This window comes from Schistocerca nitens, chromosome 1 (genome assembly GCF_023898315.1).
Source record: "Schistocerca nitens isolate TAMUIC-IGC-003100 chromosome 1, iqSchNite1.1, whole genome shotgun sequence".
NCBI classification, from domain to species: domain Eukaryota; kingdom Metazoa; phylum Arthropoda; class Insecta; order Orthoptera; family Acrididae; genus Schistocerca; species Schistocerca nitens.
In genome coordinates, this window is record NC_064614.1 from 676,856,550 (window position 1) to 676,879,114 (window position 22,565).

Genomic DNA, 22,565 nt, shown 5'->3' on the forward strand with positions numbered 1-22,565 from the left:
AGACATCATATTATTCTTACTTCTTGCTTTTGTGCAAACAGTACTTTCTTTCTAAGCGATGAGTTGCCCCAGAAAATTACTTTCTAAAACATTACTGAGTGGAAATGCATTAAATATGTCAGGAGTTTGATTTGTTTGTTTTCAAGACTAGAAATTATATGAAAAGCAAAAGTAACTTAACTTATTTGTTTGTGATGCTCAGTAATATGCTTCCACCATTTCACGAATTCATCAATATGAAGCATTGAAGCATTCTACCCTACTTATTAACACCTGCTCATGTGCTACAGCAATTGTTGGTATGACACTATTTGTTGTACAGAACTGAATGTAGTACGTTTTCTCAAAATTTAGAAGGATCCATTTTCAGACAACCACTTAATAATTCTTTGCAAAACATTATTAACAATATCTTCTGTTGCTTTGCCCCAAATTGAATTTATTATAAATCCAGTATCATCTGCAAAAATCTTGCTGAATATTAACTGAGAGATTATTCACATATGTAAACAATAGGAGTGTAGCAAATTTAACACTGTGGAACTCCCTTTGTTATTTCTTTCCATTCACTAAAATTTTCCATCTCTCCATCATTGTCTAAATTATTCAGCACAACTTCTTGTGTCCTGTTTATTAACTATGATTCCTATCAGTTGTGTGCAAGGCCATTAATTCAATGAACCTTGCGTTTTTCTGAGAGTGTTACATGACCTATATAATCAAACGCCTTGGAAAGATCACAAAAAACACCAACTGGTGATGTTTGTTATTTAAAGCTTGTAATATATGGTGAGTGAATGTGTGAATAGCTTTCTCAGTCAAGTAGGCCTCCTGGAATCCAAAATGTGACATGCTAGGTATATTGTTTCCACCAAGTGTGAGACTAAACTTGAGAAAATTACTTTTTTTACTATTTTGGAAAAAGATATCAGTAAGGAAATTATGTGATAATTATTTAAGTCCTCCTTGTCATCTTTCTTACAAAGACGCTAATCAACTGCACATTTTAACCTGTGTGGAAAAATTCCCTGTGTCAGTGATTCATTATAAACGTCACTAAGGATGATACTTAAGTTAGAATAACTTTTCAGAATTATGTTTGAAATTCCATCTACATCATATGAGCCTTTGTTTTTTTAGAATTTGTATAATTCTACTGATTTCAATGAGGGATGTTGGTGCTACTTCAAGTTGCTTGAAGTTCTGTGGAATGACATTTTTCATATCCTCTTACTACTTCAACTTAACCATTTAATCCTACTTTTGCTGCAATATTTAGAACATGATTGTTACATGAGATTTATGAATCTCTGTAGGAGCATACATAATATTCATAACATAGTTCCTATAATTTTGTCAATTTTCCCATTATCCAACCAATAGTTAAACAGGTTAACTTCTTTGATCATTGTAATTTCAATACACACACACACACACACACACACACACACACACACACATACACACACACACAAAATATAAAAATTTGAATTATTAATCATAAACACTTCTATACATAGTTGTGTAGGACAATATTGCAGTTTCGTCACCTAGTAGCTATACTGTTAACAAATCACAGCTGCTATCAATCAAAACATATAATGAATTCTTGAGCTTCTCAAAGTCGAATAGCAACATAGTAAAATACTATTGAAGCCATTCACAGCATCATATAATTAGTCTGGGAATACCAGATGTTACATGAACATTACCTAGTGTGGGGAAGAAGTGTTTACATGCACCATCTCCACGTAAATGGGATCTAATTTGTCCCCAATGAAATGTCACATTGTTTGCTGATGAGGGTAGCTTACCTATCTGCTGTAATTATTGAAGCTCATGACCATCAGAAAGCTGATCATCATAAAAATAGATGTGTGTTACAACACATGTGATGAAGACTGAAAACTATGTACTGCAGGGCTTTGTAGTTTATTTAACAAATGTCAACTCATCCACAATAACAAGAGTCAAACAACGGAAAATCCAGGATGGAATGCATCAATATTATGAACACACACACACACACACACACACACACACACACACACACACACACAACTACAGTCTCAGGCAACTGAAACCACACTGCGAGCAGCAGCAGCAGCAGTGCATGATGGGAGTGGCAACTGGGTTGGGGTAAGGAGGAGGCTGGGATGGGGAAGGGGAGCAATAGTATGGTGGGGATGGCAGACAGTGAAGTGCTGCAGGTTAGACGGAGGGCAAGGGGGAGGTGGGGAATGGGGGGTGGGGGGGAAGTAGTGGAAAAGGAGATGAATAAAAAGACTGTGTGGGAGGAGGGAAGGGGTTGGATGAGTGAGGACAGTGGCTAACGAAGGTTGAGGCCAGGAGGGTTTTGGGAATGTAGGATTTATTGCAGGGAAAGTTCCCACCTGTGCAATTCAGAAAAGCTGGTGTTGGTGGGAAAGATCCATATGGCACAGGCTGTGAAGCAGTCATTGAAATGAAGGATATCATGTTTGGCAGTGTATTCAGCAAAAGAGTGGTCCACTTGTTTCTTGGCCACAGTTTGTCAGTGGCCATTCATGCGGACAGGCAGCTTGTTGGTTGTCATGCCTACATAGAATGCAGCACATTGGTTGCAGCTTAACTTGTAGACCACATGACTGGTTTCACAGGTAGCCCTGCCTTTGATGGGATTGGTGATGTTAGTCACTGGACTGGAGTAGGTGGTGGTGGTGGAAAGATGTAGGTGATGGTGGTGGTGGTGGTGGTGGGAAGATGTATTGGACTGGTCTTGCATCTAGGTCTATTACAGGGGTATGAGCCATAAGGTAAGGGATTGGGAGCAGGGGTTGTGTAAGGATGGATGAGTGTATTGTGTAGGTTCAGTGGATGGCGGAATACCTGTGTGGGAGGGGTGGGAAGGATAGTGGGCAGGATATTTCTCATTTCAGGGCACAACAATAGGTAATCAAAACCCTGGTGGAGATTGTAATTCAGTTGCTCCAGTCCTGGGTGGTACTGAGTCACTGTCCTTTCCCATCCAGCCCCTTCCTTGCTCCCATTCCAGCACTACACAGCCGTCATTCCACCACCACACATAGTGTTTTTATTTCTCTCCTTTTCCACTACCTTCCTCCCCCCCCTCCCACCCCCACTCCCCACCTCTCCCCTGCCCTCCGTCTAACCTGCAGCACTTCACTGTCTGCCACCCCCACCATACTATTGCTCCCCCTCCCCATCCCAGCCTCCTCCTTACCATCACACAGTCACCACTCCAATCATGCACTCATGCTGCTGCTTGCACTGTGGTTTTAGTTGCCTGAGACTGCAGTCGTGTGTGTGTGTGTGTGTGTGTGTGTGTGTGTGTGTGTGTGTGTGTCTATTGGTAATGAAGGCCACTTACCAAAAGCCTTAATTGTGAAAGTCTTTTTGTTGTGCCTATCTGCGACTCAGCATCTCCTCTATATGGTGAGTAGCAACTTTCCTTCTCATAATATTGTTACAATAACAAGAGTGTAATCCAAAACATTGAAGTGATAGAAGGCCATCAAAGGTTAACAACCAGATAATGTAAGTTACACACTGATCGAACACAGAAGTGTAGCAAAGCATTGTCTAAGTTCGTAACTTTGTACTTCTGCAGAAACTGTGAGAAAAATAAAGTATGCCTCTCATGTTTCAAAGAAATGTAAAAATATCCAAGAGAGCATGAGCTCATGAGAAAAGACCAAAATAACAATCATGAGTGAAATCCCAGGATATCTGTCCAGGGCGAAAATTTCAGGGGGTGCCAAATTCATATTCTTGAAGGAAAAAACCTTATGTTGATTTCTGAACCAATAAAAAGTTGATTTTTGAAGATTTTTGAATGTGTGGTTAGTGTACATGATGTCTCTGCCATGGAGATCCCTGTCACATCTAGAAATAAAAATAAACTTTCCTGTAGACAAAAGGGGATGGGGCTATATGAACTCAGCTGAATAAACCTGAACAGGTAAATGCCAATCGCTGTTTGTTTATTTGGATGTGCAAATGATCAGTGTTGTTATAATTATTAACAAAATCCATAGATTCAGATTAACAGAATGGAAATAAATGACTAACAGGAATAACAGGTAAGAAAGATTACATATTAATCTTCTCAGTGTATCCAAAAAAAATGAAATTTTTACAGAAAATTTTTGCCAGATCGCTACACTACTAAGAGCCAGTTGTACAGTCCCAGTTAGCAGCTACTTACTTTCTATTCTTGGAATAGCATGGAAAAAATGTTGTGCAAACACATAATAATGCCTAACCAGAGAATAAATGCAGGATAACTAAACCAGTGATTCTGATGTGGTTAGTGAAGTTAACCAGAGAATAAGTATTGACAATGGCAGGAATACTTACAGAATTAGTGATGACTAGATTGTTTGTTAGAATGAGTAAGGGGAAAAAACAGGAATATCACACATATTATAAGGAAGAATATGACTATTCCAAATTTATATAAAAATTTCGTACTTCTACTTTTTGATCTTACACTTGAGAAACTGGAGTGCATGAATGAAATGTGAAACTGTTTCCTAACATAAAACTTTTTTCTTGTAGTAGACCTAACAGGCATTAGACACTGGTACTTCATGTATTATATTCTGTCATGTTATTTATGTAAATTAGGTAGATAAAATCCCATTTGTGCCAAAACAGTCTTCTTATATGCCGCAATATTAGAAAGGCGTATTTCATTTCATCTAGCAGACGGTGACAAAACAGACATAGTCAAATTGAGAAACCACATCAGTCTTGAGTACTATTTGTGTTAACAGCTTTTTCAGTATTAGACAATGACATTTTGATTTTTCCTGTAGCAAAAGCCTGACAAACTTTGATGATGTAATAGATTCTTTTGCAGAAAGGACAGCATGCCTTGTAAAGCTGTAATATGATTATAGAGAAAAAATTGTAGGACCTGAGGATTGAATAAATGTATACTATCTTGCTTGTCTCTTGCCTTTACTGGTTTTATGTTTCCTATATTTTTTTTTTTTTTTTGGGTGGGGGTATGGGGGGAACAGGATGTCAGACTGGCCAACTGGAAGCAGGAGATGCATTATAGGACATTTTAATTTCCACTGTCCTAAATATAGGTTTGATGGCTTCCATTACAAAATATACAAATTTGAATTCCACAGGGCAAAATACAGTGACGTGTGATAGAAGAATGCTGTGTGAAGAGGTATGGCATTATACTTTGGCACACTTAAGACCAAATAACACGTCTTTTATTTCCTCGAACAAATATGTTTTATATATCAAACTCTTCAGGAAGATGTGTAACACAAAAAATGAACATATTTTTGAAATATTGATTGTTTTTAAATTTTTTATGTCCTGTCTCAAATGCTTGAGGAGTGGGATGGGGAAGTGCCACTATGGAGTTTATGAAGTTTTTAGCCCAGTTCGGAAATATCATAGATCCTGGGTTGCTCAGTGCTATTCATTTTTTACCATTAAGCACTACAGCAACTGTTCCAGTTCTGAAGACTGATAAGCACATTCTTTGCATTTATCTAAACATGTATGCAATGCTGTATTTTTTTGCTTATAGCTTAAATTAGATGATAAACAAGTGTATGTTTCAAATTTGAATATTGTCCTGAAGATAATTTTTGCTTTTGTTATCATGAAACATCAATAATTATAAAGAACATGTCTGTGAACTCACCTTAATAGCATTCATCTTGTAAGCAGGTAATGGGGGACTGAACATTGCCTTTGCTTGTGCCTTAAGCACACCAAGAGAAACAGTCACAATAACATGATCTGCAATGTACTGTGATCCATCAAGACAACTGACAATAACTTTCCCTCTCATTTCATTAGGCAATGAATCCCATTCAATTTTGGTTACTTCCTTACTAAGTTGTAAACGTTCCTTCAAAGGAAGTTCTTGGTGAGGATTTGGATACTTTTTCTGGAAAATTTCACAGAAAAGGATTATTATTTATGGACAAATATAAGTGTTAAATAATTGTTATTAAAAAAAGCATATCTCTCTCTCTCTCTCTCTCTCTCTCTCTCTCTCTCTTTCTCTCTCTTTCTGTTCATGCCACACAATGTCCTATAGATTTCAATACAAAAGTGAAAAAAAAAACATTTATTCATTTCAATCCAAGATAGTTGCTTTACTGTAAACTAATAAAATATTAAACATGCAACAACACAGAAAAAATAGCTGCTTTAAAAAGATTGGCATTACCAAATACCAATTTGATGACCCAGTTTTTGCATCTCTCCACCACTGTTTAGTCTCATAATGTGTTTCTGATTTATGTCACTTAGTATGGATAAATAGCTAAGAAAAATAACTCCCTATTTTCCACTACAGTGTAGATGTATTTCATAAGAAAAATTAATTGGTATAGTAATGAAAGCAATCTTCACACTTAACTTTTGGATATTCAGTATTCATACTTTTAAATTATTTCTGAACTAACTGTTGTTATGACTTAACTTGTGTTGCTTTTAATATTTGCACAGTGAATTTTTTCCTTAACTGGCACAGAAGAAAATCAGCTAGAGCTGAGCATGTGAAAGGTAGTAGATACTGACATTCCAAATGTACAAAACACAGCACCTGCCCATACTTGATATTACTACCATAGCAAAATAGACATTCAGTGATAACTATAAATATTTAAAACTAAATGAGTCCTTACTAAGGATGGGTGGAACCTGTGGAGGCAAAATGTAGTCACCTCTGTCGTATCAAGTGAGTACTTTCATCTCTATTACATTCCATTGCACAATTATAATATTATGCCAGCTGGCTACAGATTATAAAATTTGGTGTTCACTTTCCACTGAGTCCCAGATTTGTTTCATTTTTTTTCTCCTGTTACAATTACTTTGGCGACTACTTTATATATATAAGAATGAATAAACTTCTCGCATGTGATGTTTGCTTTATTCACATTTACCCTATTTCACTTCCTGTGTAGTCTATAGATATTCTGACTGAATAGTTACCAATGATTCAAACATACTATTTTTTTTTTCCTACACCTATCTTATGAGGATATTTTCAGGTACAGATAATAAAATTGTATTATGAAGCGAAAGGTATGGAAATGTTACAAGGTTAATTAATGATTAGGAATAAGTGAGAAGGTTAACCAGCAGCTTTGGTCCAGGAAGACAGAACATGAGAACATGACAGGAGGGTCAACAATGAAATGCTAGGAATATACGAGATTCAAAAAATTACGGCTTTACTTGTGGAAGAGATGGCAGTTGGTTAGTTAGCTAGTAAGTTAGTATCTGCAATGATTGACTGTTTCATCAGTTCTTGGTAGAATATTTTATACATTATGACTGAAATACACATGAATATTACACCAGGGTGATGTGTGTTTTCATTCTTAATGTAGTTAACAGCTTGTTCCACAGATCAAATTCACAATAAAAGTTATGATGTGGAATGTGTCAACACAACAAATGAAGACTTACACACAACCAAAAAAAGTAATATTTATTTTGCTACATGCTGGTCACTACAGGTTTTTAATGACTAATCACCTCTACTGAAGAATTCCTCTACACTGTAAAATAAGTTAGTAAGGATAAACTTCTTTAAACTGCATTTTAAAACACTTCTGCTATATGTCAGCATTTTATTTCCATGGGAAGATCGTCAAAGTGATTTATAACTGCATTTTTCACCCCTTTCTGTGCCAAATTTATATACATTAAAGGGTAATGCAAATCATTTTTCCTAGCATTTGTACTTCTGAATATGTCTGTCATTCTCAAACTTAGATAGGTTGTCGATAACAAAATTTGGAAGTGAATGAGTATGCTGTCCTGTGGGTGTGTGGTTAATATTCCCATCTGTTTAAAGATACACATGCAACATGTAGGCCTACCATGTGTGAACTCCACACATAATCCTAACACCTTCTTTTGTGAAATGAATGCCTTTTGCCTAATCGAGGAGTTATCCCAGAATATTATTCCATAAGACATCATCATCATCATTCATGTGCCGTCTCCTCTAAGAAGGTTGGCTGTCATCATGGCAATTTCTGATCTTGATTTGGCCGATCTAAGGAGTTCTGACGTTGAACAGTTGTACCAATTTTTTAGATTGTCAATCCAGGATGTCCGTCTTCTACCCCTCGTTCTCTTCCCACAAATTTTCCCTTCTAGTATTATTCGCAATATTTTGTAATTTACTCCCCTAATAACATGGCCTAAATATTGTAGCTTCCTTACTTTAATAGTTTTAATTAATTCTTTTTCCTTTCCCATTCTTCTTAGGACATCTTGATTAGTAATCCTCGACACCCAACTAATTCTAAGTATTCTTCTATATGCCCACAGTTCAAAAGCTTCTAAACTGTTCATGTCCTTCTTTTTCAATGTCCACGCTTCCATTCCGTATAATAATTTTGAGAATACCTAGCATCTTAGCAACCTCATTTTTGTGTTTAAACAAATGTCTCTCGAACAGAATGCATTTTTCATCTTATTAAAGATACTTCTGGCCTGTCCTATTCTCGATTTAATTTCTTCTGAGCTTTCAATCTCCTCATTTACAATTGTTCCGAGATATTTAAATTTACGTACTTGATCGACTCTTTCCCTATTGCTTGTAAGATTTTCTTGTTGGTGTGTTTTAGATATCACCATGAACTTAGTCTTGCTTACGTTAAGAGTCAAGCCAAATTCTTCACTTTTTTCTGCGACTTTGTCAAGAAGTAATTGTAGATCTTTGAGGTTTCCAGCTAGTAGTACAGTGTCATCAGCAAACCTAACATTGTTAATGTTTAGCCCATTCACTTTAATGCCAGCTATTTCATCTGATAGAGCTGCCTGGATTATGTCTTCTGAATACATATTAAACAATAAGGGTGAGAGAACGCAACCTTGTCTCACACCCCTCTTTATTTCTATATCATTCGATAATTCATTTTCTACCTTCACGGTTGCGGTTTGATTGTAGTAGAGACATAAGACATCAATGAATGGAAATAAGCAAAATATGTTGACTTACTGACTTCTATATCCCCAAAGTTGGCAATTGTTCTTATGGCAAAAGTAGGTGAAGCTAAACATTTAGCAGGTCTGCTGGATGATTTATCCAGTTTAAGTTTTCATCAGTGTGCAAACCTAAGCACTTACAACTTTCTATGTTGCTTGTTATTTATTGTTGCTATACTGCATTTTTCAAAGTTTAAAGCTAGCCCATTTGTGCAATACCATTCAATAACTTTCACAAACATATCATTCACTATGTCTCTGTTGATGTTTCTTTGCTTAGCTTCATAGCAATGCTCATATAATCTGTGAATAGGACTAATTCTGCCTCTTGAGGGGAGGAGGGGAGTTTTCACAGCTAGCAGTGCTGAACATAAGTGAACATTATGTAGAACTGATTAAATGAAACTTCCACATAATTAAAACTATGTGTTAGACTGGAACCTGCGCCAGTAATGTCACATTTTGCGAACACTGCTTTTACTGGCAGCTATTAATTCACAACTCATGATCTGCCTTCTAAGCTTAATGCTGCCAGTGTTTTTCTCATACTTTTCAGCCTTTACAGAAGCTGTACTGTACACTTGGCCAGTCCAACACAGCTGCAGAAAATGGTATTACAGAGAAATGTCTTGGACACAGTCTAAGAGCTGTTTACTGACTGAATCTTTCTGTCTGCAGTTGAGTGCATACTGCGTCATTGATAGATTACAGCTGTGTGATGCAATGGGACCCTACTGTGAAACCAGTCCTCTTACCAACTGACCTATCCAGGCATGACCCTCAAAATTTAATTCTGCCAGTGTCTCTCACATTCGCTTTAATCTTCTCTGATGTCCTCCTGCATATGTTCAACAAAGCTTTAACCTACCAGAAAGTTTCAAAACAGGAAACACTTTGCTTGCAGTGTATGGGTTTGAGTTCTAAGTTGGCACACAATTATAATCTGAGAAGAAATTTCTAAATAATGCAATTTCTGCTGCAGAGCAGAAGATTCATTCTGAAAACAAGCCTTCAGCTGTGGCTACAGGATCTGTTTGCTGCAATGGATGACTGGTTATTTGTCATACACTAAATAAGACAGACTCAATAAACAAAAACAGCAAATAAGATACCCTCCAAATGCAGAACACAAGGCAACAGATACAGGGATGAGCATTGTATGCACATGACTATAACAACATTTATGTATGTACAAACAGTTTGAACCTCTCTGCTATAATATCTTGCAGACATCTGTTTAAGGTGTCAGGCATTTTGACTACTGTTCCACAATATATTTACCCCCCATGAAGTTGTTTCAAAAATATCTACTGTAGTTCAAAAGGAACAATGCCGTATGAGGTGCATCCAGAAAGTAAGTTTCCCTACATTTTAAAACAAAGACAACATAGTTACATTAAAAACTTTATTGGCAACAGGTACAGTAATGTTCATGGTATTTTTTGTCAGCAAAAGAACTGAGACACTTGTCATACTGTGGGATCAACTTTTACATTCCTGTGTCATAGAAGTCTGCTCCTGTGAATTGACCCAGCATGTGACAGTCATCTTCCACTCTTCAACAGGGTCAAAACACTGGATAGAGGACAAGAATTTCCTGATCTGCAAGAAAAGAAGGAAATCACTTGGAGCAGATCAGGTACCACTACAGAAATATCAGTGCTGCTTCTGAGTGTTTTGTTTTGTGCTTGTGTGTCTGGTTTTTCGGCACCCACCTGGCACACAATTTCTTGAACAGCAGGTGTTCAGTGACCATTTCATGCAACAAGGATCATGATATCTGCAGAAAATGCTGCTGAGATCTGTAATTGTGAAGTGACAGTTCTCCAGGATGTGCTGATATATCAGCTCAACCAGGTAATTATTGATGAGGGATGGTCACCCACTCACACTCTTCACCATGGACACTTTGACAACCTTTGGAAAAAGCCTACCGGCACAACAGCGACACACTGTCCATTTGCTGATGGTGTCCTGCCCATGCACCTGACAGAGCTGACACTGAATTTCGATGGCATTAGGTTTTGTGCATTAAGGAACCTTATCACTGATCAAACCTTGCAGGTAGCAATAGAAGGAATAAGAGACACCATTTCCAGGCACTGCTGTTCTGGTTCTGCAGGTGGGACCCGTCCAGCCAGCATATGATTGTCACATCATAGATCTGTTGCACATGCACAATTTTCCCCACTACATTGTCTAATTTAAAGGAAACAACATTCATAAACTTACTATCTGGATGCACCTCCTACATAATTACAAAATGAGAAGAAAAACATGGTCTTCATTACACCACATTGAGGTCATCTTTAGCACAAAAAGGAGTCACAATGCTGGAAGCAAAAGTTTTGATCATTTACCTAATGATACAAAACATCTGATGCACAGAAAAGTAAAATTTGAAAATACATTGAAAAAGTTTCTCCTTGACAACTCCCTTTTCATCCATAGAAGCATTTCTATTATCATAATGTGTAAAAGGTGATGATAGAAATTACTGACTCACATGTAAATGTCTTCTTTTCTCCTCTCTCTCTCTCTCTCTCTCTCTCTCTCTCTCTCTCTCTCTCTCTCTCACCTTTTTTAATTTTTTTTTATTTTTTACAATGTAGCATGCAGATGACACATGGAACATAAACTAACCAACCATGATATTCAGAGGAAAGTGCTCTAAATAATAAGAAATACAGGGAACATTAACTCAAGTTGTATTGTAATGGAATAACAGTTTTAACAGCAAACACTAACCATCAAAACATCTAAAATGTTTCCATAGCCTCCATGTTTCCAGGCCCAAAGCTGATTTCCTTCACATTCCCAGTACTCTGTGAGACCCTTTCCAGATGTTTGGAACCAGTTATCAGAACCATCAATTGATTTTTCAAATTTTGAATACCACTCAAGGACAGAATATGCAAGAGGTAGATCTTCGGCAGAAATTAATCCTGGTTGTGTAATTTGTCTCTGAAATCTTAAAAAAAATTAAATTTTATGGTGAAAATGCAATACTAATTTGGCTAATAACTTTTAATTTGCTCTTTGGCACTCATATGTGAGAGTATAATTGCACAGTTTTCAACAATTTATTAACAGTACACACATGAATATTTACGACAACACTAGAAACAGGAAAATAATCTTGATTAATGCTCTATTTGACAACATTTAGCCACTTCCACAGCAGTAAGTAACCTCACAGTGGATACCTACAACTCATCCATTATTTCCACAGGAATTTTCAACCAGTAGTCTTACAGTTAATAATTTTTTTAAAAACAAATACCTAATGTTGCTACACCAAGTTAGAGTAAAATGCTGAGCTTTTTGTCTTTGTCAACAGCAGCATTTATTACAGACAGTTAATCAGAAAAGTGCTCTGACTGATGTCAAGCAACAGAAAGTTGCATCCAATGCGAGTGTTGGGCACCGCGCTAGATGACATGTACCAGAGTTAGCAAAGGTACCTAAGAGTACTATCCTCTCCAGTTGTTACTGTTTACTCTCCAGGAATTAATCCATCAACACTTGTCCACTTGAGTGTCAGTGGAATATCCACAGTACATCACAAGGCACTGTGCAGGAGAAGATAATTACACTCATCCACTAACCAGCAATTTCAATGTGCTGCCTTCCACTGCAACTCAACCAAGCCAGTAACACCACTTCATCTATTGATCAGCCTGCTGAATCACATGTAGGGAGTTACAACCCATCCTCACAGCTCTACTTCTGCCAAGATCTCATCTCCTACCTTCCCAAATTCAGAGAAGCTCTCCTGCGAAACTTGCAGGATTAGCGCACCTAAAAGAAAGGATATTGTAGAGATATGGCTTGCCACAGCCTGGGGGGTCTTTCTACATCTGCATCTAGATCCATACTCCGCAAGTCACCTGACGGTGTGTGGCGGAGTGTACCTTGAGTACCTCTATCAGTTCTCCCTTCTATTCCAGTCTTGTATTGTTTGTGGAAAGAAGGATTGACGGTATGCCTCTGTGTGGGCTCTAATCTCTCTGATTTTATCCTCATGGTCTCTTCGCAAGATATATGTAGGAGGGAGCAATATACTGCTTGACTCTTCGGTGAAGGTATGTTCTCGAAACTTCAACAAAAGCCCGTACCAAGCTACTGAGTGTCTCTCCTGCAGAGTCTTCCACTGGAGTTTATCTATAATCTCCGTAACACTTTCACGATTACTAAATGATCCTGTAACAAAGCACGCTGCTCTCCGTTGGATCCTCTCTATTTCCTCTATCAACCCTATCTGGTACGGATCCCACACTGCTGAGCAGTATTCAAGCAGCGGGCAAACAAGTGTACTGAAGAAATTTTCATTCTGAAGTGGAGTGTCCACTGATATGAAACTTCCTGGTAGATTAAAACTTTGCGCCAGACTAAGACTCAAACTCACGACCTTCACCTTTTGCAGGCAACTGCTCAGACTAAGACTCGAACTCACGACCTTCACCTTTTGCAGGCAACTGCTCTACCAGCTACCCAAGCACAACTCATGAGCTGTCCTCACAGCTCTGCTTCTATCAGTATCTCAAATCCTACCTTCCAAATATCACAGAAGCTCTCCTGAAAAACTTGTAGGACAAGCATTCCCCCGATCTGTGGCTAAGCCATGTCTCTGCAATTCCCTTTCTTCCAGCAGAGCTATTCCTGCAAGTTTCACAGGAGAGCTTATGGAAACGTTGGAAGACAGGAGGTGAAGTACTGGTGGAAGTAGTGCTGTGAGAGATCATGAGCCATTCTGGGGTAGCTCAGTCAGTAGAGCATTTGCCCAAAACTGTCAAATATAAAGAGATTGAGTCTCAGCCTGGCACACAGTTTAATGTGCCAGGAAGTTTCATTGCACAAGCACCATACACAAAATTCGTAGTTATATTGGTGGATGAGCACTTGAGATGGGAAAAGCATCTAGAAGTTTTGAGTAAAAAACTAAGTAAATGCTGTTATGTGTTAAGAATGCTTCGGGAATGTTGCAACACTGGATCATTGCTGTGTGCCTATTATGCTTATATGAAGTTTGCTTAGATATGGTGTGATCTTCTGAGGAAATACAGGTATGGCAAAAGAAGCTTTCAAAGTTCAGAAAAGGGCTATTAGAATAATGGAAGGGGTTCCCAGTAGAGTGTCATGCACGAAAATATTTAAAGAATTTAAAATAATGACTCTTCCTAGCTTATTCATCTACGAATGTGTATGTTTTCTGAAAACTCACCAGGAATTTTCAACATTAAATAATCAGGTTCATAACCATGAAACAAGGAACAGAGATGATTTTCACAGAGAAACCCACAAAGGAGTGTTTTACCAAAAAAGTGTAAACTACCAGCCCAAAATACTTTTTAGTGCATTGCCTTCTACAATAAAGAAAATTAAAGAATTTCATAAATTCGAGGTAGATCTTAAACAATTTTTACTAACACATAGTTTTTATAACATTGAAGAATATCTGAATATGTAAAAGTTATATTATTTATATATACTGATTTAAAATATTTGTATTTATTATCCAAGTTTTTGAAACAAATTAAGTATAAGAAACTATATTGTAATGGACTACATTATACCATGTATATTTTAACAGATGAATAAAGAGATTGAACCAGACTGAACTGAGTCAGAGCAAACTCAGCTGCAGAGTGAAACATTCATTCTGATACAGAGTAGGGAGCTGTTACTCAACATAAATTCAAATATACAATGAATAATCTTACCCCTTAGGGAAATGGCAACAAAGTATGTGCATGATCACACTGTGCACCTTGTGTGTATGCTTCAAGGCCTCATTCAGAGTGCTGAAGAAGCTATTCTAGCAGTCACTGGGAGACCAAGGTGCAACATACTGCAAATTGTGGTGCACATTGGAATGAATGATGCTTGTCTTCTGAGGTCTGAGTTTATTCTTTCATCATTACAGAAAGTGCTAGAGAGGAATGAGATATCCATCCTTGATCATGGAGATTGTGTGGTGTGCACAAAAGGTTCTTTCTAACTCTCAATACGTTCCAAGTAATGGTAACAGTAGGTAAGTATTAGTATTCAAAGAAATGGACTTCAACACAGTAAAGTCACAAAGTTTCCTAAAAAATAGTGGAGCTCATGTGAGAATAGATACTGAAAGCTTGTCAAAACCAAAATTGACAGATTTTTGTGATAAATTTTATTTACCTGATTACAGCGATATTTTTCAAAGAAAATGTTTTTACATCAATAAATACTGAATCTTATTTGCCACGTAACTAACAGAACTTTTCAATACCTGAATCCATAAATTCAGATAATTTGTAGAAAGAGCTCCTACTGACATAAGTTTTTACTTTTCTTTTGGACTGTCAGGGATTCCAGTTTCGTGCTTTATGTTAGATGGGAGCCTTTTGATTATCTTACTACCAGAGTACATAATTCCATTCTGAACCCTGGACAAGGAAGCAAAATCTACATGGAAATTATTTTTGTGTCTTATATTATGGAATGTCTATATTTCACCATCCAGTTGAGGCTGATTTTAATTACTAGCAACAAAAACCTTAAAGGATAAATATATTTGGAAGTGAAGGCAAAAATTCCAAGCTCCTCACAAAGCTTCTGTATGATGCCAGGGAATGAATACATGAAAAATAAGTCAACACTCTTTCCTTTAAGTCAACACACTGAGAGATGCTTCTAAGGCCATAACAAACTCAAATGAGCTTCAGATTATTTTATCCCTGTGTTAACTCCATGTTAAGCTGTAATTTAGCTTGATCCTAAGTAATTCTGCACAATGCACTTCATCCACATTCATACACATTCATTAATGTGTACATCTGGTGCTAGGTCACTATTGCTTGTTTGAAATTGTGTAAAATGAGTTTTTGTGGGATTAAAACTTAACTGTTAGCTTGTAGGCCTGTACATCTATTACCTGAGCTGCTTCTGTTAAGACTGCATTAGTATGCTTGTGACATCAGCAAATATTACAGTTTCTGAACCGCTCTTTGAAGTCATTGGAAGATCATTTATGTTGGTTACAAACAATAGTAAGCCTAGTACCAACCTCTCTGGCACTTACTAAGAGTAGCCAAATCAAGAAAGAAAATTTGCACATTCAGTAGGTTAGACAAAGAAGTAGTGATGTCATATCTCATAGAGGAATTCAAAACATTTTATGTCTGGGCAGGAGCACGTGGAAAAACTGTGACTCAACTTTCAAAGAACAAGATGCCATACATTGGGTATTTACAGGGTGCCCAGTGAGGAGTCCCAAATTTCAAAATTTAATATCTCTAAGACTAAGATCAATTCACAAGAGCAACAAAAATGTGTTTATTGTGAAAGCTGCACAAATTTTATGCAGAATAGTTAACAAAACTGCTAACAGACAGCACTATATTCACGATACATAGTGCCTATAAATAATGCAATGCAACTTACAGTGAAAGGAGGTTAGCATACTCAAGGAAGACATTGAAATCAGTATTCCATTGAACAACATGTTTTTCTGTATTGGTATACCACAGGTGTAACACAGTCCTACAGCAACAAGGGACAGTTTTAAAAAATGATTTAGTTTTCAAAAAGGGACCTGATATGAAAATTATTTGCAAACTCTTTACCAAATTCCAATGGACAGGCGGTGTGGCTAGTGGGCAATGTTGGCCCCAGGCTAACTGTATGTACTCCTCAAAATGTCAACATGGTTTCTGGAATTATTCAACAGAATCTAAGGATATCTGTCCAAAGAATTACAGCAGAGACCAGTCTGAAGTGTTCCAGTACACAGAAAATACTTAGAAAGAACCTACACATGTTTCCATTCAAAATCCAAGGCCACCAGCCTGTATGAGCTGTATGACAGAGGGCTAACTATACAAACAGGATTTTCATAATGATTGATAATGAAGGATTTGATGGTCACTGCATCCATTCCACAAATGAAGCACACATCTTCTTCAATGGAGTCAAGAATAAACAGAATGGTGATTTTGGGATTCTGAAAATTCTCTTTTGTGTGAAGCAAAACCACAGTATTCTCCCAGTTACTGTTTGGGCTGCAGTGGGCAGCAGAGGCATTATTGGCATTTTTTCATGTGAGAAATGATCGCTAGTGGTTGTTACATCGCAATGTTTGAACAACCTCTAGCCACGCAACTATCATTGGAGGATCGACCAGGCAAGATGGGACCAGACCAAATGGCACTGGACAGGTGTGTTGCTTTATTGATGAATGCTTTGGGGATAGAGTTCTTGCACTGCACTTTTGCAAATTTACTGGTACAGGGATGGATTGGCCTAAATATTCACCCAATCCTGCTCCTTGTAACTTCTTTTTCTGGAGCACACTAAATGACACTCTCTACCAGAACCATGCCACCAAGCTGGGTGGAGCTTGAATTGATTATCTCTGTGACATTTGAACGCATTTCAGTTGAGACTTGACAAGATGTGATGCAAAATTTCATTGTTCATTTGCACCACCTCCATACTGCAAGTGGTGAACATTTTAAAAAGACTGTGATAAGATTGCAAAGACTGCTTGCAGGGGACAGGTTTTGAATTTGCCTACTGATACTGTAAGAGATGCACAATGTACAGTGCCATCTGTTAGCAGCTTGTAGAACTATTCTGAAACTTCTGTATAATTTCTCTATAAATTTTTTTTTCAATGTTTCTCCATAAACATACTTTTTGTTGCAATCATCTGTCGATCTTAGTCTTTAAGATACTTAATTTTGAAAACAGGGACCTCTCCACTGGATCCCCTGTATGTAATCATGATTAGTGGGACCATAGATGGTACACATTCTCTTTTAAAAAATTTCTAAATAAACAGTGATTTCTCCATAATATGTGTAAAATAAAGCACAGAGCTATAGACAGAGAGAAGCTTAGTGAAAAACATTTTGCTATATAGAGGAACTAGCAAACATTCCCATGATGGATGAAGACTTGAAAGTCTTGGTTTGTATTGCTAGCTACACCAGCAAAACAGTGCTTGAGAAGCTGCAAAAAGGTGGAAAATGTTCAGGCTGTGAAGAAATGTTGCAGACACAGGATGAAATTTTGTGGCAGTGTGAAACCAAAGGACTCCTTTCCTATTTCAACCAGCTGAATCATGGGGGATTGAAGTGTCCTTCTTCTATAATGATTTCCTTGTGTTGTAATATATATAAACTTTTTCAAGTTCTGATTAGCAGCACATATGAACCAGAATTCCTAAAACTTGAAAATCAGAGAGATGCAGTACTTGCCTTAGGAACTGAATTGTGTGAAAATGCCGTTAGTAACCTCAGTGATGTGTGAAAATGTGGCATTCCTTTAAAGACAATAATCAAGAAAAGTATTAAAGTGCTTTCAAATATTTTTATTAATAATTACACAAAACTGTTGAATGAAAAGTGTGTTTCAAAGGAAATTGCTCAAACATTAGTCAAACAAAAAAGAGGAACTCACGAAGACATTGCAGCAAAAGTAACAAAACGCAAAGTGGCCAAGCTGAGCAGCAAATAAATCCAACAGGTACTCAAAATCAAACATTTCTAACATATTACATAATGACAGTGACTAGAATTAACTGCACATTGTTTAATACAATTTTGAGCTTTAGTTACATGCTGCATTTATTATTGCTATGTAGCTTCTATTGTGCAAATTATTATTAGTGTCCAAATATGCCATTTACATGTGTTTTGTAGAAGTTTTTTTGGATTTGATTTTTTGAGTTGCATCTCATAATTTTACTTCGTCATAGTTCTTATTACGTAATTTGTGACAACTTTTTATTTAAGTTTGAAGATAGAAAAATACATAATAATACATTTCTTATGCAATTTAGAATCTACTTTCCATTTATGAAGTTTGTAAATTATTCATATTAGGGTAGTGCTGAAATACTTGGCCTAAGACAGCTGCCATCTTGGTTTCTGTGTTGTGGTCTGATGTATTGTAGGTGGCCTTGGTGAAACTGTGACTGGTGATGAGGCCTCAGAGAGCAAGCACCCATCAGTTGAGTGGCATCATCCCTCATCATTAAAAAAACTGGTAAATTTCACACACTCTCTGTCACCAGTAAAGGTTGTGGCAAACATCTTTAGGGATCTACAGGTGTTCTTTTGGTGGATTTGTGCCAAAAGGCACTACAATCAATTCAAATCATTATTGTGAGACTCTAAGAAAACTACAATAAGGCATCGAAAACAGCAGGTGAGGAATGCTTTCTGGAAGCACTACACTTCTTCATGTCAACATCCATCCTCACACTACTGATCCAACTCAAGAGCTGCTGGATCAAGCAGAAAGGCAAATTTTTATCATCTGCCACATAGTCCAGACTTTGCACCTTCTCCCAAAGCTGAAAGAGTTTTTGGTTGGTGAATATTTTGTGAGTGATGAAGAGTTGGAGAATGCATTGACCACCTGGCTTAATGAACTGGCAGCAGAAGAGTATAACATAGGGATTCTGAAGCTCATGATTAGATTCAATGAATGTTTAAATTTAGGAAGTGATTATGTAGAGAAGTGAAAGAAACTTCATGTGCATAGGAGAAGTGTCATTTCCAATAAATAATGTGTTTTGCATTTTGTATAACTAAACAGTCTTTACTTTCTGGATGACCCCTATAGTAATACAGACTGGTATTCAGTCCTATTAGGGTACCACTGATGGAGAGGTAACCTGGTGTAAACTGTGGTAAAACTGACCACACATGTTTGATAACATTTGTGTCAGATGACTTGGCAGGTCAGGGTATGTGACTGTCCACATGCTCATCTAAGCATAGCTGAAGAGAGGCAGTAGTGTTGTGTCACCTTGAAGACGACATTATTATTAGAGAGAATCATTGTATATCAGCTGCTTGAGGCACATTGTCCCAGACCCATATTCACATTTAATGACCAAAATAGGCAATCAAAGAAACTTCACCTATAAACAAGATACATTGTTCAACTCAAGGCAAAGAACAATCTATTCAACCACACAATTCTTACCCTATGCCACATTATTCCATGACACATAACCAAATAATTTCATGCAACATGTTCACACCTTCATAGCATTTCTCATGTGCCTGAAGATTTTCAGTTTGTGCAGCATAAATCAGTCTGTCATTGTAGAAACCAGCTACTCCTAACCTATTTCAGTTTTTGTCACTTGTATCACATTAACTCTACAGTTTTCCACTGTATCTTCAGTTTTTGTTGAGCATAATGAGAGAGTATTGTTTTGCATCCACTAACACTCTTTGTTAACAACATCCCAATACAATGAACATATGGTGTCACAGCTTGCTATTCATTGATCAAATACATTGTAAGTCTTGATATTTGTTTTCTTCAACTAATTTTGTTCTGATATTCAGGATACAATTAAAGATAAAAGTCTATTTTTTTGTTTTTCAGCTTGTGTAAAATTGCCTAGGTAAATACATAAAATGGATTGCACCATACTGCTAGCTAATTTCTCTCACTGTATTTTCAACTGACAACCAGAACACACAAATGACCAGCATTAATTTTTCTTAAATGTATATTCAAGAACATAAATGTTTTCAAACTTTAACTGCCATTTGTACCTGTTTTAATGAATGAACAAAAATTGCAGGAGAGGACTGATTTATCATTAAAGAAGCAATGATATTTCAAATACAATCATAAAAAGGACTATATCATTATTAACAATGTTGTTGTCACAGGCAGATACAGATCATTTAGGTGGCCTGCTAGAAATCTCAGAACATCTGTGTTATTTGGAAAGCATAACCAGTGTGCCCATAGTCATTGCCACTGATGACACATTCAGTGAGTTGTCCCTGTGGCTCAAAAGTGAGATGAAAAAGAAACCTGGTTCTGACAAAGCAGTTGTTCTCCGCTCTGTGTCACAGTTACAAACACTTTAAAGTAAAATGTATAAGAATGAATATGAACTGGACTCTGAATTTTGTTGCCTTGAATGATTACAACAGAGAATAAGATTCAATTGGACTAAGGCAGTTACTGCTCATGTTTAAACAGTGTCTCCACCAATGTGATTTCAAATAAAGAGTTTTAATAAAAACTGTTTACGTGATGTAGTAGTGTTAACAGGGATTAAGAAACATTTCCCATCTGTAATTAACAGAACATTCAATATGCCCTCAAAATCATAAAGAAATAGGAAAAATACCAATAAAAACACATGGTACTGCAGTAACAACTGCAGCTCCAGTAGGTAATGGATCATATGCAACAACTCTGTTAACTCTAAGTGCATCCAGGCAGAGAACTGCCTACAGGGAACTACAAGCAATGCCACATTACCTTCTCCTCTTTCCCTGCCATTTTCTTCAGCCAACACAGTAAAAAGTGTTCAGTAATCATATAACTGTCATGCATGATTACATTTCATCACTTGCTGATCACAGCAAATATTTATATTGTTGTGGATCCACAAGAACAAGCAAATTTTTTGAGTGAGTCTTTTCTCTGTGTAGCTTAGAAGTACAATAAAAATTCTCAAACCAAATGTATCTTCTATACAAAAAAATAAATAAATGCAATAAACATAACGTTGTTGTAACCCACCACAAAACATAAAGCCAGGAAAACAGTACCTGTATTATTACTAGAAACTATAAAGTCAGAAACAAAGATGAAATGCCAAGAGTCTTTTCTCTACTAAAGAAAGGTGACACAGAGGATGCAGAAACCCACATGCCTGTCTTTCTGCTATCACCATTATCAAAAACAACCAAATCAATTATGATTCCTCTGTTAATGAATTATTTGAACAACTGTAACCTCCTCAGTGAAATGCATTTGGTAGTGAGTCATCACAGAGTTTACAGAATGAGTATTTGATGCACCACACAACTGTGACTGCAGCAGTCGTGTTTTTAGATTTACCCAAGACCTCTGACACGGGTGAAGAGAAATTCTACAAAAGAAGCTAGGCTCATAAGGAAGAAAGAAGTAGCAAATGAATGGTACCAATTGTGACAGTTCATCCATTTTTATTTCTTTGTTTGTTGTCCTCGACTGTGTTGTGATACTGGCTGAAAAATGGGGTGTGGAAGTGCAACACTGACTACTTAAATAATGTGGCTGACAGGTGCACAGTTGCGCTTCACAGTAGTTTACTTCCACAGTTCACAACCCCCCCCCCCTCCCCAATAATACACAGTTATATGGCCAGTGCACTATTGTTTAACTTTTGATAAGCCTTATTAATAGGTTGCAGGCAAACAGCCGCATACTGCTACAATAGTTTACTGTTGAACATCTACAAGCAGTAAAAGCCTAACCAAATAGTACACATTTCTTCAAGAATAAAAAGGTACATATGGAACAGACACTGTCATTGTTTTAACACACAGCCTACTTGTCTTACACTTATTTCACATACGCATAGTTGTTGATCTAACCAATACAGGTTCCTCATCTGAAACTCGGCCGTGGACTGACTGTCTTGGGTCCAAAAATTGGGACCTCATATATCGTCACAATAATAGGTACTGAAACTACACATTGTTCGAAGTTAAATTTACAGAAATTATAAATTAAAACTTAGCTCATTAAATTAACTGAATACAACGAAAAATTTGTTC

At 37.0% G+C, this 22,565-nt stretch overlaps 1 protein-coding gene across 2 annotated transcripts in view; it reads right to left on the bottom strand.

Annotated features, from left to right (window-relative positions):
• LOC126259284 (spermine oxidase) overlaps positions 1 to 22,565 on the bottom strand; it is a 142,740-nt gene that overhangs the window by 65,251 nt on the left and 54,924 nt on the right. For both annotated transcript variants that reach the window (XM_049955935.1, XM_049955943.1), the window contains exons 4-5: positions 11,743 to 11,965; positions 5,678 to 5,926 (exon numbers count right to left, since the gene is read on the bottom strand). In XM_049955935.1, the coding sequence (XP_049811892.1) occupies positions 5,678 to 5,926; positions 11,743 to 11,965 (472 nt within the window). The remainder of the gene's footprint in view (positions 1 to 5,677; positions 5,927 to 11,742; positions 11,966 to 22,565) is intronic.